Below are 17,830 nucleotides of genomic sequence, written 5' to 3'. Positions count from 1 at the left end.
CAGCGTTGCCATGGAGATGACTTGCCGTCGGCCAGCGCATCCCAGGGTAGACGCTCGCGGAGTAATTGACTTTGAAATGGACGAGAGAGATAGAGAGGGAGGTAAAGGAGAGGCTAATGGTGAAGAGGGAGAGTAGATGAACTAAGCTTATTATCCTGAGTCTCCCTCCTCCTCCTCCACCTTTTTTAAATCGCCCATGCTGTCTGTCAGTTGTGTTTGTATAAAACTACACGAGCGTTTGATTTTTTTGATTTTTGATTTTTCTGAGGTTGAGCAGAGAGGCGCAAGACAACAAGACCGAACCGACCAATTTGTGGGCCGACTGCGCTCGGCCCACAAATTGGTCGTCACACACACGTCTTTGCAAGTTTCCACGAGTGTCTGTTCATCTCCAAATGATCTGGAGCGAATTATTATTTCAACCAGACGAGCCTCAGGCTAAAAACACGACGACAAACGGCGAAAAAAATTAGAATCAAAGACAAAGACTGAGGCCAGAAGATTCTTAGGCTGAAATGATCTTATTTTTTAAATGTTGTTTTTTTTTTAATGCAAATTGTGGCTTATTTAAGTGGGCTTATGATTTAATTTCTGACGATTTATTTGTAATTTGCGGACAGCATATCTTTATGCCATATTTTTGCTTTCCAGATATTGACTATTGCAAAAAGACACATTATTTAACATCCAGCTTTTTTGCTGTATCTAAAGTTGTACACCAATATGTGTTAAAAGACATTTGTTTCTTTTTGGAGCAGCAACTTTGTGAAATTATTATTTGTTTTTAATGTTATCTGTATCACATGATCACAGTTAGTATTAAGGTTGACCAGGCAGTGCTGGTAAATGAGCTCAGAGAAATCTTTATCTGGTTATGTTTATGCAGCATTAGTGGAGACCCGTACAGATAGCTGCATGCACTCCATGGAAACCACATTTTTGCTATTGATTTTTCTTTGGTTTTGAATCGGAGAAGGCCCAGAGTTTGTGATTTGCAATATCTTTAACACAGTACGTAGGATCAACTACCAGCACGTCCTCGGTAATACACATAAACACTTGTATTGAAACAAGATTACAAAATCAGAAACCTCGGTTGTGTTACTAATTTGATCATTATTATAGATCATTTCTTCCCACACTGACAACATTATGAGCTAATCTAGCTCTGGGTCAGCAACCAGCTTGAAAGCAGATTTTTCAGTGATATTGTCCAATAGGCATGGGCCTAATTTCTGGTTTGAAGGGATACCAAGGTTTCAAAATGTTCAGTTTTCAAAGCTTTTTATGCTATTCCCACATTTTAAAGTTATTTTAGCTGGATGCCAGAGCAAGTGCAGCGAGAATCTCAGTTCGGAGTTAACTTTTTGAGAATTTATTTAAATTGTTGGGGTATTAACAGCATTACATGGTGTCCGAGGTAATTAATACTTTCTGAAACAGGTGTGTTGGAGCAGGGACACATTTGAAGCAGTTAGAACAATATGGACTGTGGTAAGAAAGAGCTATGAATCCTAATGAGTCATTAAAAGACATTTTTTTAACTATACTCAAATACATTTTATTTAATAAAAATTTTAGCATTTAAAAATGTTTTTGTTCAGTTGGCTAAGAGCTAGCTACTAGCTCTGAAATTAGCTCGCTAACAGTGTTTAGCCAGTAGTTTCATTATAACGACAGGTAACTGTTTAGAATAGTTTTTTGTCATTTGCTCTTTCACGTTAAAATGCCCTCCATTAGTCATTACCAGAGGCAGTACTTTTTTGCTTACCATTTTTTAAAATTGTGTTTCTTTTGTCTGGTGCTTGTTAGCCAGCTAGCTGACCAGCTAGCATTCCAGCTAGCCTAGGCATGCTAGCTGGCATGAACCTCTAGCCTGCAGCGTTTGTAAATAGGTAGGCACAGGTTTTACTGGGGAGTTTATGTAGCTTGTTTTATTCGTTTTTCAATTAATTCCACTAACTACCAGTACTTTAATTAATCTCTTCTGTGTTTCTTTTATTTCACCTTAGATTAAATACACACAGAATGGGCCGTATGAGATTCTCATAGCATCACGGCAAAGCAGAACTTTTCAACAAAAAACTATTACATTTTTTTTTTTAGCTAAAAAAAAAAAAGCAATACTTTGTCTAATGGCTGGTAAAATCAGATAATGAAGTTCACATTTATATAGATTTTATCTCACATTGGTTTTGGTACATTGATTTAAGGACAAATATCAAATGAAAGCTGAATTAAGCTGCTATTTTCAAGGGCAAAAAATGGAAAATCAGGCGTGGTTATAATGCCTCAGCTTGCGTTTCTGTTGCCTCAGGTGGAAGAGACCGACGTGGTGGTCCAGTATTAACATTTCCATCACGAAGTAACCACGACAGAATACGAGCAGATGACCTGAGGAGACTGATCGCCTACCTCGCCTGCATCCCCAGGTTAGATATTCATTACATCCCTATCCGTTTTCTAACTTTTTTCCCTTCTTTTTTATATTAAAAATAAACTTAAAAGATATAAACAACCAGAGAAAGTGGATGTAGCGTGTGGTGTAGAGACAAAAACGTGACGGGGTTGAGATGAACATGTGAGCAGCGAAGCAGGAGCAGTTAGATAACTGCAGCTTCTCCGCTCCCAGAAGTCATTTTTATGGAAGCGGGGATGCTGAGACAGTGGAGGGAAAAGCCTGAGCTGAGAGCGGGGACACGAACCAGACATCTGATGACAACAAGATGGAAAGCGGTATCACCAGAGAGAGGAGGGCGGGGGGGGGGAGCAAAGCGGAGAAGGAATTAAAACGGACAGCGGCGGAGTGCGCATGCGTGAGGAGGTGTGTGGAAGCGAGGAAGAGAGAGAGAGAGAGAGAGTGTGTGTGTATATGAAAGCAAAACAAAGTGTCGCAGTAGCTGAGGCGGTGCAGCAGGGAACGGTAGTTGCTGTGGACGAGGAGCTCCTCATCTCCCAGGTAAAATGTCAGTCGTCTTTACCTCCATACTCTTCCTCTTCCTTTAAATTTAATCCTCCTTTCCGCGTTCTCCTCCTGCTCTGACTGCTCAGCCAGCTGTCAGCCCTGTATGTTACTGCTTCACATTTCTTGCACATTCTGTACTTCCCTGTAAGCGTACTCTCTTTTCCATCTAATCATTGAGAAATATCTGTATATATAGCGTGAGTTCTTTGGTGACTGAATAATTCCAATTTTCTAAAGGCAGCCTCTGCACACAGCTGTTGTCTGACACTCTGCTCCGCTGACAGAAGATGATGATTAGAGATATAAAGATACAATGACTTTTTGCAGTGAAATGCATTAACAAGAGCATTCCTGCGTTTTGAAAATTGTGCTGAATTATTGCAAGTGCGTTTTAGCGACGAAAAGCAGTCCTGTTGTAAATTACGTTGAGAAATATTGATGATTGTCTCTGCAAGTCAACCATTTGTTTTCAAAATCCCTCCAAATGTTTTTTTTTTAGACATTTGGAGCTGTTTTTCATTTCCGAGTTGCTTGCAAGGTGCAAACGTTGCAGGGCAAAGAGGTTGCTCAAATGTCCTGATGTGTGTTTATGTCTCAAAGCAGACGTTTTTGACTCATTTATCGCAGGTTCATGTGCTTTATACATGTGGGCGGTACGTGTGGGATGTGCATTTGCCGCGTAGGCTTCTCACAGTAGAGAAAATGCGTCATTTCACTGTTTGTTCTAATTGTCTTTCGCCGTCTCCCCCCCCTTTTTTCTTTTCCAATTCCATTGCCTTTCTCCCTTCCATCCTCCCTCTCTCATCCTTTCCCACGCCCGCCATGTGTCTCCTCTCGCTCTCTCTGGATTATGCTCTTCAATCTCTCCACCCCCCTCCTCCCCGTTACTACACTTTAATTCCTCCGGCTAACCTCCACCGCTGTCCTCCAATCCCAGTGAGGAGGTGTGTAAACATGGCTTCACAGTCATTGTTGATATGCGCGGCTCCAAGTGGGACAGCATCAAGCCTCTGCTGAAGATCCTGCAGGAGTCGTTTCCGTCCTGCATCCACGTTGCCCTCATCATCAAACCGGACAACTTCTGGCAGAAGCAGAGGACCAACTTCGGCAGCTCCAAGTTTGAGTTCGAGGTGAGAGGAAAATCTTTAAAGAAACTTTTTATCAAAACAAAAGACGAATAGAAACATATGCGCGATTAATTACGAGGACGCTGCATGGTCCTACACTGATGGAGGTGCTGTGACTCTATGAATTCAACACACGTTCTGAATCCCGTTTTCTGTCAGCTGAGCAATGCTACCAACCACTGTAGCTGTTGCCCTGCGCTCAGCTGCTCTTTGTCAGAACATTTTGTTATTTTCAGCTCCTCGCTGCTTTGGATGCAGATATCATCAGCCAGGGGAAAAAATGTCATCATATTCAACAGACTACACAAACAAGCATGCGTGATGCTGTCAGTCATGTGTTAAACTGATTTTCACTGCTCATTTAGAGACGTAGTATGAGACGGAGAATATTTGTTTGGTCGGTTTCCAGACTTTAGATTCTGAAAGGTTTTGGGATGCTAAGGCCATTTTTTACTCCACTCAGATTTCTCCTTAAGAATAAGAACATGAGAAGAAATAAGAACACAACCGAAACCATTTTCTTCTCCATTTACTGCTGTGAGCGCTTATTAAGTTAAATCCTTTGATTTTATATTGGTTGCTAATCACAGCTAGCAAGACAAAAAAAAAACAACAGAAGTTGCAGTGATTATTTGGTAGGATGTAGACCTTTACCTGAAATGTCCAAAAGTTTGCAAACATGTTCAAGTACAGCGTGTTCAGTAAGCGTAAGCTTGAAAAGACAAAACAGGGCAGCTTCTGCTGAAAGTCTGGCTCTCTCTCACTTTCTCGCAGCCTGGACGACTGTAATACACGTGTTCAAGAAATTTTTTTGGAAAATACAACTTTCTTTGAAATACCATCTTTCATATTTGAGTTTCCATTGACTTCACCTAGACCTCACCTATACAAAAACTGGGTAACTTTGGTGGGGGATTTTTGCACGGCATCCATATTGAACAGGACTGTTTTTAGAAAGACCTCTTATGCACTGTAAGAACTACCAGGTGGATCAACTTTGATTTTTCAGACTTTGGATGCGTTGGCAGCACAAAACCATGCCAATGCGTTTGTAGTCTGAAAATCAGGTAATTTCTTGTGTACTATAGAAGTTATTCTTGATGGGACTAAACAAAAGCTTTACATGCCAGTTAATCTCCCACCCTTGCTTACTGCAATGTACAGCTGTGAAACGTAGGCTGGTAAAAGCTCAATGATTGGTTCAACTGGTGCAATTTCTTGTTGAATTCTTGTCCAGTGCATTTCTTTGTGGAAATGTTTGACCAAAGCAATGTGAGTGAACTGAGCGATGTAGAAACGACTTCGATCGCTCGCATGCTCATTTGCAAGCATGTTCAATGTAGTCTGATGACATTATATTGATTTATTTTGAAAGGAGTAGTAGCCTGCGGCAGGGCTACACTGTCAAGGCCACATGATCATTGATTGTATACGCTGCTACACGCACAAAGGAATAATTAGGTCTGCTCGTTTCTTTACCTTAATATGAACGGTTTGATAAAAATGTCCATATTTATTAAGCAGCAACAGGAACAAGTTTTATTTTAATTCAGTAAAAATGATATTGTCAGTGGAATAGGCCTAACCTATTTACTAGCACCTTAATGGGGACTTTAAATTGATTCATCAAATAACAATAAGACCAGCAGCACATCATTTTGACAAGATAACAACGTTAGTCAACTCAGTAAGAATAATTTAGCTGCTTGGTTAAAAATAAAACCTTTCTATTAGGCATGAGACACAGTGAGATTTTCCTATCATGGTAACGTTAAGTAAGTGTTCCAGGGGTTTACAGTATTCATGTAAAAAAAAAAAAAAAGTTCAACAGGACCAATTTAGGTGTGCACCGATACATCGGCCCCGATTTCCTTAATTTTGAGCAATCAGCCATTGAGAAAATGATTTTATCCACCAATTTTACCTACAGAGGTCTGAAAGTTGGCCACGGTTTCCTTTTGCTCTGCCTTTTGCTCGGCGACTTTTCAAACCAAAAAAATTGGTATCAACCAAAACCGAAATTGGTTTTGTAAAGATTTGCAATCGACCAGAAAACTACAATCGTTGCACCCTGTAATTTAAACATTCCTACATGTTGATTATTACAGTTTTAATGTTATTACTAATATTTGTGTGTATATATTTTTGATGTATCCATTGAAGGCAAATATATAGAACACATTTACTCTAAATTTGGACTTTTCCAGGTAAACTTTTCTGATTATTAGTCAACCAGAAAGCTGAACTGGTGGCAGCAGCAGTAGTAGCATCTTAGCAGATGCTAGCTATCCAGACACGTCGCTCATAGCTTAGAAAACTGTACTTTTACAGCTGCATTAGGACTGAGGGGTAGTGCTCTACTTTAGTTTCCAAACCATTGCTATTCTTTGTTTTTTTTTAGCAAGTGGAAATATTTCCAAAAAAATTCATCTATCTTTATTTGTAAGAGAGGATTATGTTTTAGAAGCCTTCTTTCAGCTAGCTTAGCGTTGTGTTCCTTGTAGCAGTGTAGTAATGAGGTAACCTGACCACCTGCAGTGAATGTGGTGGTGTCAGTATGTTTTCTTTCTGTGTTGTTCAAGCTCCTTTGCTTCTTTACTTGAGGACAACAGTGCATCTGAGCATTGTTTGGCCTATACAAGCTATCTCTTGGTCTCCATGGTTCTCTGGCCATGTGTGCGGGGGTGTTGTGTGGAGGTGGCTCAGCAGAAACACAGAGGCAAAGAAGCCAAAGAAGGAAACGTGTACCTCTGAAATTAATTCTTTAATGTCTCCTTGCTGGGAGGATTTAGGTTTTTTTTAAGGTTTAGAAACATGTTTCATTCAGAGGAACTCATTTAATAACTGAGAAAGTTCAGGTATTTTTGGCTGCATATCAAAGATTTGTATTTGATTAAGAAGTTGTCATTAATATTAACGTGACGCTTTCATTTCTGGAAACAAAATACATTTGTTGTATTTGAGTTGAAAACGATAAGTTTCGACTTATCAAATGGCTAACCGCAACCTGCATCTCTACACCAGACAGTCATGGTGTCGCTCGAGGGTTTGACGAAGGTTGTGGACCCCTCCCAACTCACAGCTGACTTTGACGGCAGCCTGGACTACAACCACGAAGAATGGATAGAGGTAGGAGAGACCACAACCCTAAAAAAACCCAAAGGAACGCAACTTGCGCTATGTCTGATGGTGAATTTGGGCGATTCACTGGGTTTTGTCATTTGGTTTGACCAGGTGCGAGTCGCGTTCGAGGAGTTCTCTGGTCACGCCACCCAGATGTTGACTCGGCTGGAAGAGATGCAGGAAACTGTGTCAAGAAAAGACTTCCCCCAAGATCTGGAGGGGGCGAGGAGGATGATAGAGGAGCATGCTGCGCTGAAGAAGAAAATCATAAAAGCTCCAATAGAGGAGCTTGACACCGAGGGCCAGAGGTAAACAGAACATAGTATTTTTTTTTTTTTTTTTAGATATTTTTCAAGTAACTACATTTTAATCAAAGTGAAGCAGAAGGTATAAACCTAAATGTACAAATCTAACGTGCAACAGCGTTTGCAAAATCACTTGAACACTAGACCTCTCTTAGATAAGAGCCATGAGTTGTCTTATGTCTTTTTTTCCTTTCTAAAATACTGCACTTGAAAGAATTAGCTGCAAAACAGTCTGTGAAATTTCACAAGTTGAAAATAGATACTTGAAGACTAGGGTGCTGTTTTTGCAGTGCATTCCTGTGAGTGTCCAAAGAGTGTGCAGAATAGTTTATTAAATTATCCTTGGACAGAGGCTGGTAAAAGAATGATCTCGTTTGTTCTTTGGTCAAAAAAATTAGCATGGTTTAAATTGAGAAATGTGCTAAAGTCATTCATAAACAAAGTATTTTAAGGGTGTTATTACATCAGCCCTGTTTAACCTTTTTTAGTTGAACTTTAGTTTGTTTGCCTAGAGAGTATGATTCGTTAGGGGAAGTGTGAAAGCGTAACCAAACTCTGATGCAGACCAAAAGTTGAACTCTGGTTTGGCTAAAAGCCTAGGTCTATGTTGGATTGAAGTGAACTATAGTGCGGTTCGAATGCATTTGTGAACACTAATGGAACCAGAGACCACTCCAAAAGCAGGAAGTGCTGTAGCGCATGGCATTCTGGGTAAATACAAGCAAAAGAAATGCATTAGTCTAGCACAAAGACAGAAGATAAATCCTTCACCTGCTAAAATCTGACGCCACTCCATTTTTATTTACATTTTGTGAAGGAGGAAGTTGCGCTCAGAGTTTTGTTCCAAGGTTTTTGTGTCGTTTCTTTTAGTGATCCTTGGTGCAGCCCCCGTCAGGAGGGGGGTGAACAGGTTTGTTTGACACAGTGCAGTGTGAAAGCCAACTGCAGCAGCTGAAAATGTAACAAATGTTGCAACTTTGGTCTCCAATCAAAGTGAGACTACTGAACTATGAGGTATTAAACACCCGAATTCTTTATGACTAGAAAAACGTTTGGTTTTTTTTAGGGATACTTTTAGCTAATCTGTTAAAGTTCTTTATTTAGGAAATGCAGATGAGCAGCCAAAAATATCCTGTCCAAATATGAAGCTAACAACATGACGCTTATGTCTACACTGAGAATATTAAACTTCACGTAGCGCCTTAAGTGTGATTCAAATGCAACCTACTTCTGAATAAATCGCTAAATTATACTTTAAGAGCAAAAAGTAAGAGAAAACGTTTTTTATTTTTGTTTAATCCATGTCCAGGTTGCTTCAGCGGATTCAGAGCAGCGAGGCTTTCTCCAACCGAAACGGCAGCACCGGCGGCAGCAGCAGTAGCAGCAGCGGTGGCAGCGGCGGCGTCTGCAATGCCGACACCCAGGGCCTGGTCCCGCGCATCACCCAGCTGCTGGACAAGCTGCACTCCACCCGACAACACCTCCACCAGGCCTGGCACGTCCGGAAGCTGCAGCTGGATCAGTGCTTCCAGCTCCGTCTGTTCGAGCAGGACGCAGAGAAGGTCGGGGTTGTGCAGAAGTGACCTATAACAAGAGCTGGTGATCAGTGTGGGGCAGGCAGCTGTCAATAATCAGCTAAAACTTAATTACGGCATCGATTAACGCCGTTTGTGATGCTCACACGTACTCGTGTCTGTCTTTTTACGTTCCTGTAACGGGGGGGAACCGAACGGCTTCATCCGATTACAAGGCATTACGACAGATAATAGCTAAGGCAGGCTAATACAGGTAAAGACCCGCCTCTCCTGGCTCCAACCCAGACGGCTCCGGCGATGACAGCCGCGGCAAAAAATAGAGACGGGGAGAGAAATTCAAAGCTCCATGTTTGAGTGATTGGAATAAAATAGCAGGCTGCAGCAGCAAGGAGGACTGCAGTATCGGATACACTGCAGCAGCAGGAGCTTGTTGCTAGGACACCATAGGCCACAAGTTTGTTTTTTTTTTTGTTGTTTTTTTTTCAGGAGAGCACGAGAGGATGCCGCTAATAGAAAGCATTCGATTTCTGTGTATTCTGACAGCGCTGTGCTCAGTCTCACTCGGGTTCACCAGCATGCAATGTGTCTTGCTTTGTTTTCCGACGTCCTGCTGTAATAAGCTGTAGATGTTACTGAGGAGTAGGGCTGGGCGATAAATCAATTTTATTGATTTTATCCATTAATCGAAGTTTTGGTTTTTGACGATTAAATTTTTGGGAAATTGGGATTTTTTTTTCCACCCATGCACTCCTCGTGTTTCTTAGCGATGTCAGCACGCCCAGAGTCACCATCATGTTGTTTTGAGAAACGTTTCTATTTATTTGGACTTTGACTTCAGCTCAAATCTACCAAATATTAGCGCCGGGCTATGATTGTTTTTCTTTTTTAAATTAAGTAACTAACTCACAAATACAGTCATAATCATGCAAGAATAAATTAGTTTGATGATAAAGTCAAAATAATACAATAATGCAGAATTAATGTTACCAGAATGTAGTTATATTGTTAGGAAAATAAAGTAAAAATTTTATGAGAACACTTACCTGAAAATATGGTATCGGTTTTACATATAAGGAAATATTTCTTCATCTTTTGACATTATTAAATGATCAGTAGCAGAACTTTAAAACAGTTGAGAAAAACACCATGTCTATTTCGAACAAAGAACCCCATGAACTGAGGTGGTCACGTCAGATCTCCATAACTTTATTGAAGCTTTTTTTCTCACTAAAACAACTTTTTCTTGTAATTTTAAGACGTTTTTTCCAGCATTATGACTATGCTATCGTAATTAAGCAAAGATTCTCGTAGTCTGGCGCTAATGTTGCGTCGTTCAACTCCCAGAAGGGATAAACGAAGTAACAGCTACTTTTTGAAAATACTATTCTGTCATTTAAAATTTCAGTTTTAGAAAAAAAGTTTAAGAAAATTTATTCAAATCGGATCTGATATAATTATTATTTTTTTTTGATTAAAAATTTTATCTTTTTACCTGTATCGCCCAACCCAATCGAGGACCCTGTCCACCTGCTGGGAGATGCTCCTTTGAATATACAGTAGTTAACTTTTGTTTTTTTTCTCTCCTGTGTCTGTTTCTGTGTGTGTCTGTTTTGACATCTTCCTGCCTCAGATGTTTGACTGGATCATGCACAACAAAGGTTTGTTCCTGGCAGGCTACACAGAGATTGGCAACAACCACCCCCACGCTGTGGAGCTGCAAACCCAGCACAATCACTTCGCAATGAACTGCATGGTAAGACACACACACACACACTCGTACACCACCACAAATGTTCTGCAGGAGCTAATGCTTTTCCGCCCACTAGGACTCAAGTCCATGCCCCTTTACCAACAGCATAATCATATTGTTATTGCACTAAGTATCAACCTCTAGTTCTGGGTTCGGGTGTTTGTTTAGAGCAGCCTGCTCATTTCCCACATAATCGCAGCAACACAACTAGGTATTAAGTAATCCTATTCTCTATTCACGATCGACCTTACATAACTATTATGAAACAGTTGAAGAGAGGAAATCGTCCTTCGGCTAAGGATTCTGGAGATTCTTCAGATTAATCTTTCATTGCTTTAGGTTTGTCTTTTTTATTGTGCATTTCTCTTTTTCCACACTAAAAAAACTCACCACTACAACAACTGATTCCAAAGAAATTCCCAAAGAAAACGACACGGTAGCTGCTTTTCCATAACAAATGTGCCTAACACTCTGTTGGTATTCCATTAACGTAGAAAAAACACACAAGAAAAACTTTTTTTTTTTACATACCACAACATGTACAAACAAGCATGGTAATTCACAATTGTGCAAATATGTAGACATAGTTAGAAATGAGAACATCAAAGACAAAACTGATTTAAATTAAAACCGTTTTTCAGTTATACTGTTAGCACATCTCTAAAAATGTATTTAGGAAGTGTAATTTTCAGTTTGATCTCAGTTTTTACGTTATTTCAAAGATATTTTGTTTTTGTTGCATTCATAGGTCTATTGTTCCTGTTTCCTTTTTTAAAAACTGAGCAATTATTATGATCAACAATGAAACAATTCAAAATTAAAATTTTGAAGTTCGACTCTATAGCTTTTATGTCAGAGATTAAAAAATAACAATCTTCTTCCTTCCACTTCCTGTCATTTTTGTGGTTTTTGCCAGTAGTAACAGCCAGTTGTTGATCATGTGATGTGAAAAAAGTGTTTCCATTGCAGTTTTACAAAATACACTAATTTCAATGTGGCGGAAAAACCACCTCATCCTAGCACAAAAACTTTTTAGCAAAAAATTAATAAAAAAAAAAATAAAAAATTTTATTTTTTATTTCCGTGTTTCCATTCCATTAAGCACATTTATTTTTGTTCTTCCAATGTGCGCAATTCCATGGTCAACGGAAACACAGCTATTAACTAAAAGTTTTTTTCAGTTTGAAAATTTTTTCTTTTACTTTAAACGTTTTTGCCTTTCTTCTCTTCCTCCGCTCTCCACAGAACGTGTACGTTAACATCAACCGCATCGTGTCGGTGGGCAGCCGGCTGCTGGAGTCCGGTCACTACGCCTCCCAGCAGATCAAGCAGATCTCAGGTCAGCTGGAGCAGGAGTGGAAAGCGTTCGCCGCAGCGCTCGATGAACGCAGCACGCTATTAGAAATGTCAGCCAGCTTCCATAAGAAGTGCGACCAGGTGAGTCTGTCTGACCTGTTCTCGCTTAGGGTTTTGTCTGCTTGTGTATGTATGTATTTATTTGTTTTTGTTTTTCGTTTCCTTTATTTTTTCATTAAATGAATATAAACTTCCATTAGCAAACCCTTTTTTCAGTGGTTTTCTGCAAGCGAACTGGCTGCTGCTGCTCAGCGTACAGAACACGACCTCAGTATTGATCTGTTCATGTAACCGAAGCCAATGAGCATGCTGTTTATTCTCCGGTTACAGACTGTGACAAATAGGGTCTGACCGGTGCTGTAAAAGCTCTGCATTAGGAACCATCTGCCTGCTGAACTCGCACTCATAAATCTCCTGCTACTTTCAGAAACCCTCCTTTCAAAAGGATTTTAGATGTGAAAGCCGTTGCAAATGTTTTCATTTTTTATTCATTTTTCCATCTTGGTAACATTATCCAACTCGCGCTGATGTGCTGTTTTGTGGCACCCAGCTGATGTTTTTACTTATTTAATGTGTGCATTTGAACAGAAGACGACTTTACTTACCCCCCAATTCTGCAAAGCAAAATGTATTTTTAATCGCTTTTATTAAAAATAAGGAAAATAAAGTCAAGGTAGCTGCGCTTATTCGTCTTTGCTGCTTAGTTGGTCCAGCCTGGAGTGAAATCTTCTCTAAAATGCATCCTAGAGTGTGAGTGCAGGTAACGCAACTCACAATTATTTTTGTAATCAATTATTCTGATGATTAATTTGATTAAAAAAATGGCACATTCTGCAGATTTTTCATTTAACCACTTAAACCTTGTTTTATACTATATCAGAAATACATCATAAGATGCTAATAAACAAATAAATAAATACATTTTTTCTAGTTCAGGATGCACTCATAGCGAAATAAATACTTCTAGCATGAGAGAAGCTCGGCCTTCTCTGTTGGACTTAATACAGTGTAAAGCTGATGTGTTGATTATCTTGGATTAATCAATTAATAGTTTGATTGCAAAAGATGCTTAATAGGAATTTGTCTTTTAAACAAAATTTAATTTTGAATGGGAAATCTATGCCTCTTCAGGAGTTTTGGGTAGAATATATTTACAGACAATTTTTTTTTCTTAAATACAAAATGCATATTTTTTGTACAGTTTTGTTGTAATTACTGCTCTGAGTGAGATTTTTTTTTCACGAGTCTGTATGCTCCAGTTAGCGATTAATCGACTACTAAATTAGTGGACGATTATTTCAATAACCGATTCATCAAGATTATTCCGATCAATCGTTTCACTCCCACTTTCAAACCGCAGCTCTCTTAATCTGTATGTTTTGGTGCTAAAGCAATACTACAGTGTTCTGTCTTATTTTTATCCACAAGAAAATCACATCAATTGAAAACTTTACCCGATGCAGGCCAGTTCAACTTCTATATATGTGGAAATGTATTCAAATTCCCCAAAGTTTAGCTTGTTTTGTTTATGATGTCGGTCTTTATAAATGTGTCCATGCAGGAAGCCACCTTAGACTAATAACTCTCTTAAAACTTTCAACTTCTACGTGTTTCAGCTTAGTAACAATAGAAACAAGCCGCGTCTTCTGTACTTCCAGTCTTCCTAAAGTGCAGCTCCTGTTAGCATGTCTGCCTGACTCGGTGTGTGTGTGCGTGTTGTCGCTTCAGTACATGAGTAATGTGGACTCGTGGTGCAAGGCATGCGGCGAGGTGGACTTGCCCTCCGAGCTGCAGGACCTGGAAGATGCAATTCACCACCACCAAGGCCTGTATGAGCACATCACAGCTGCCTACTCTGAGGTAAAACACTCTGCAGAAATGTGCCTGAAGGTACACTGTTCAGTCAGCTGGCGCTACATAGTATCCCCCTTGAAGTTTGCCTCAGTTGTACTCTGAAACAAATTCTGGTATTTAGTTCTGTGTAAATGTGATGCTCCTCTTGGAAAAAGTGCTAGTGGCTATTTCTGCCAGGTTTCATTTTTAAACATGTTCTCTTATGTTGGAGCTTGGCTCGTGCAAGGCAGAAAAAGTCACAATGATTTGTCGATGGATGTCGGTCCGCAGTTTTTTGTTTACCTTCAAACATTGTAGCAGCCTGTTTACCAAAGACGGCTGTGAGTACGGGACTGTGTTTGACTTTTAATTGAGACCGATTTGAAGAAACACAGCTGTTAAATGTGGAAATGTTCTCCATTAGAAAGAGAACGAAACCTATATCTAAACATAGCACTCCATTCCGAACATCCAGAACTTTTTTTTTCCAGTCTCTCTTTTTTTTTTTTTTTTTTGGTTAATTCTGTTTTTAGGATGAAACACAAGAACCTGAACTGAACTCTGTTCTATAACGTCATTCTGTTTGGTGATTCTTGGGAGAATTATTTTTTTCTGTTTTTGGAAAGTTCCTCCAGACATTTGTTGTGATTTGGCGCTATATAAATAAACTTTCAGCTCAATTGAACATTTATAAAGTATTCAGTTGAGCCCAGTCTGGCTCTTGTTATAAATGTAGAGCTCAGTTTCATATACCAAGTGGAAGAAAAATAGTTTTTTTTTTTTTTTTTATCCTCCAAATCATAGATGGCCAAAAACAAATTACTAATTAAAATGTTAATTTGTATTCAACAAAATCTGGTGCGACAAATTGTCTTCAGAAGTCAACGAGTTACTAACTAGAAAAGATTTAATTTTCATCCGTCCTCACATCAAAGTATAGTATTGGCAGCATTATGCTGTGGGGATGCTTTTGCTTATCAGGGAGAGTTGATCATTATAATGAAGCCAATTTAGTGGATCTGGGGAAAGTTAAAGGGATATGAATTGTTGTACCTCCTGTTTACATAATGACGCCCTAAATAAAACATGTGAAGTATTTACTTCTTGCAGAAATACTTTATACGGTGAACCTTGAGATAAATAAATAATTATTAAAATATGTAATAAATATGCCCATCAAAATGATTTTGTTCTGGTTGTGGATTTTTAGCGGCCTTCTCCTTATGAGTAAAAATGTGCGAACATTTATTCAGGTGAGTCAGGACGGGAAAGCCCTGCTAGACAAGCTGCAGCGACCTTTGACCCCGGGCAGCGCCGACTCACTAACGGCTTCAGCCAACTACTCCAAGGCCGTGCACCACGTCCTGGACATCATCCACGAGGTGCTGCACCACCAGAGGCAGCTGGAAAACATCTGGCAGCACCGCAAAGTGCGCCTGCACCAGCGCCTGCAGCTGTGCGTCTTTCAGCAGGACGTCCAACAGGTACGACGCACCAATGCACGCAGGATGATGCATTCGGAGCATCATCATCCTTCTTCTTCTTCTTCTTTTTTTTAATACACGTCACAAAAGGATTATAGGGCGATTTAGTGAGTGGAAGACTTTAAATTTGGATTCTGCAGCTGCAGTCGGGAGCATGCCTTCATCACGGAGTCCAAATATGATAATACAGTTCCTGCCTGACAAAAAAAGAGAAAAAAACCAAACCAACCCCGTGGCTGCTTCCGAGTGTGTTGACATGGCAACTGTTGCTGCGGTAACCGAACTGGGTCATATGTCCGTGCAGATGGTGTTCCTCCATTCACATCGTGACTGAATGCAGGACGGAGAGCGTTTGGGAGCAGGCTCAGAGTTTTTCTGGGTTTTTTTACAGAACACGACTTTACTTAGCATCTTAACAGTTCCAACACTCAGCAGCTCCGCTTTCACAGCGCGCCCCCTGGTGGTCGCCCCTTGTTCAGTCGCTCCCGGCTCCTGGGTGAATCTGGTGTGTTTTTTCCTCGCAGGTTTTGGACTGGATAGAAAACCACGGCGAGGCCTTCCTCAGCAAACACACGGGGGTGGGAAAGTCCCTCCACCGAGCCCGAGCGCTGCAGAAACGCCACGAGGACTTCGAGGAAGTGGCTCAGGTCTGTGTCTGGATTATAACTAACACAGAGACGCATTGCAACCCTAACTGTTCACCTTAAACATCTAAACGTCTGCAAGCCAGGAATATTACTCAACTATTATTGCTTTTATTTTAGAAATAAAATGAAACCTGTTTACATATAAAGCAGGCTTCTGTGAGTTTTTCTACATTTGGTAGACATAAAATTAAATATAAATCCCTACATATATGTGAATGAATAACTTTAATGAACTCAAATTTGAAGTTTTATTAGGGATTACAGTACATAAAAGTTTTTTTTTCAGTATTTTTCTCCAGTTTTATGCTCCCAGAGTAGACCTCCATATTGGTAAAGTTATAAATGCTAAAATTTACAAAAATCTAAGAATTGAGTTAAATTGAACTGCTGTTATAAGCACAACATGTTACATTTTCTAAAAACATTGTTCTCCTTTTTTCCATTGCTTGGAAAACAATCTGTGTTGTTTGAACATTAAGAAATCAGGCTGCATTTAGCGTTTAGATTTTAAAATTAGATTTTATGAAGAATCAAAGATTTTCCAGATACGATAGAAATGGATAGCTTTTAGGTTTGAATTAAATAACACATTTTTCATAAATACAGAACAGTATTTTCCAATAAATGCAAAAAACCCCAAAAAATACATTTTACAGAAAAAAAGAAATACTGGCAAAATCCAGATTTAAAGTTTTAATTTTTGCCAAATATGATGTGTAAAACTATGATGACAGTTGTTCACTTACACCAGGGGTGCAAAACTAATAAAAAGAAATGTCAGGAAATGAGAATAACAATTTTTAATGGAGAAAATTAAACATTTGGACAAAGTAACGTAAAAATGCAGGAATTCTAGAAACACTTTCAAAATTAATTCAAAAGATGCATATTAAACATACACTTAATGTTATTTAGTATAAATCTTAAATAGAACTAACAATAAAATAAAAAGATAAATATTGAAAGTTAAGAAGCCCAATGGAACACGCCAAAAATACATTTATACAAAATGTCATGAACAGATGAAATTTTATATATTTCACATATTCTTTAACTTAACATTAAGTTAAATAAGATGCTACTATTGAAGCTAACTTGTATGTCAGACTAAATACATACACATTTGTTATTCTTTTAAAGTAATTTGCTTAAAACTACTAAGATATAATGTAACGTTACGTAAATTCTAATATAAACAAATTGCATCAATTTACAATATTTAACTATAAGACCGCAGATGAGACCTTAAATTTAAACCTGAATGCGAGTTTAGATTTTTAAACCACATGATAAAAACTTTCTACCATATTACTTTGAGAAACATTTTAACTGATGATTTCCTTTATTTAAAAAAAAAAAGCAAACTGTATTAAACCTAGAGATAAAAAGCTACATAGCATGACATCTGACAGTTAAAATGCATCAAAACACTTGAAGGAAGTAACTTAATTATTAATCTAATTACTAGTTTTATTGAAACAAAAATCTAAAGAGTTTAATTACTTTCTTTAGATGTAAAATCTCAATGAGTTTAATAAAAAGAATAATCTGTAAAATCAGCCTCTTGATACTCTGCCTCCTGTTTCTGTTTGTTGTCTCAACATCTCTCTCTTCCTCTTCATCATCATCATCATCATCTGCATATCCTGTTTTTCACTTTGCTCCTCAGCGCCTCCGTCTCTTTCATAACAGACGTTTTGCTCGT

At 38.9% G+C, this 17,830-nt stretch overlaps 1 protein-coding gene across 9 annotated transcripts in view; it reads left to right on the top strand.

Annotated features, from left to right (window-relative positions):
- The window catches only part of LOC116731262 (triple functional domain protein), an 82,886-nt gene that overhangs the window by 31,239 nt on the left and 33,817 nt on the right, over window positions 1–17,830 (top strand). For 8 of the 9 annotated variants that reach the window (XM_032580931.1, XM_032580936.1, XM_032580933.1 and 5 more), the window contains exons 4-13: window positions 2,318–2,432; window positions 3,903–4,095; window positions 7,117–7,221; window positions 7,327–7,523; window positions 8,830–9,082; window positions 10,686–10,808; window positions 12,051–12,242; window positions 13,890–14,021; window positions 15,248–15,478; window positions 16,003–16,125. In XM_032580931.1, coding sequence (XP_032436822.1) covers window positions 2,318–2,432; window positions 3,903–4,095; window positions 7,117–7,221; window positions 7,327–7,523; window positions 8,830–9,082; window positions 10,686–10,808; window positions 12,051–12,242; window positions 13,890–14,021; window positions 15,248–15,478; window positions 16,003–16,125 — 1,664 coding nt within the window. Of the gene's footprint in view, window positions 1–2,317; window positions 2,433–2,784; window positions 2,960–3,902; window positions 4,096–7,116; window positions 7,222–7,326; window positions 7,524–8,829; window positions 9,083–10,685; window positions 10,809–12,050; window positions 12,243–13,889; window positions 14,022–15,247; window positions 15,479–16,002; window positions 16,126–17,830 lie in introns of those variants that run through there. The other variant, XM_032580938.1, reaches the window with a different exon arrangement.

The sequence above is a fragment of the Xiphophorus hellerii genome, chromosome 13 (assembly GCF_003331165.1).
Source record: "Xiphophorus hellerii strain 12219 chromosome 13, Xiphophorus_hellerii-4.1, whole genome shotgun sequence".
NCBI lineage: Eukaryota > Metazoa > Chordata > Actinopteri > Cyprinodontiformes > Poeciliidae > Xiphophorus > Xiphophorus hellerii.
Note: the sequence above shows the minus strand (reverse complement) of the source record. Positions and strands in the feature narration are given on the sequence as shown.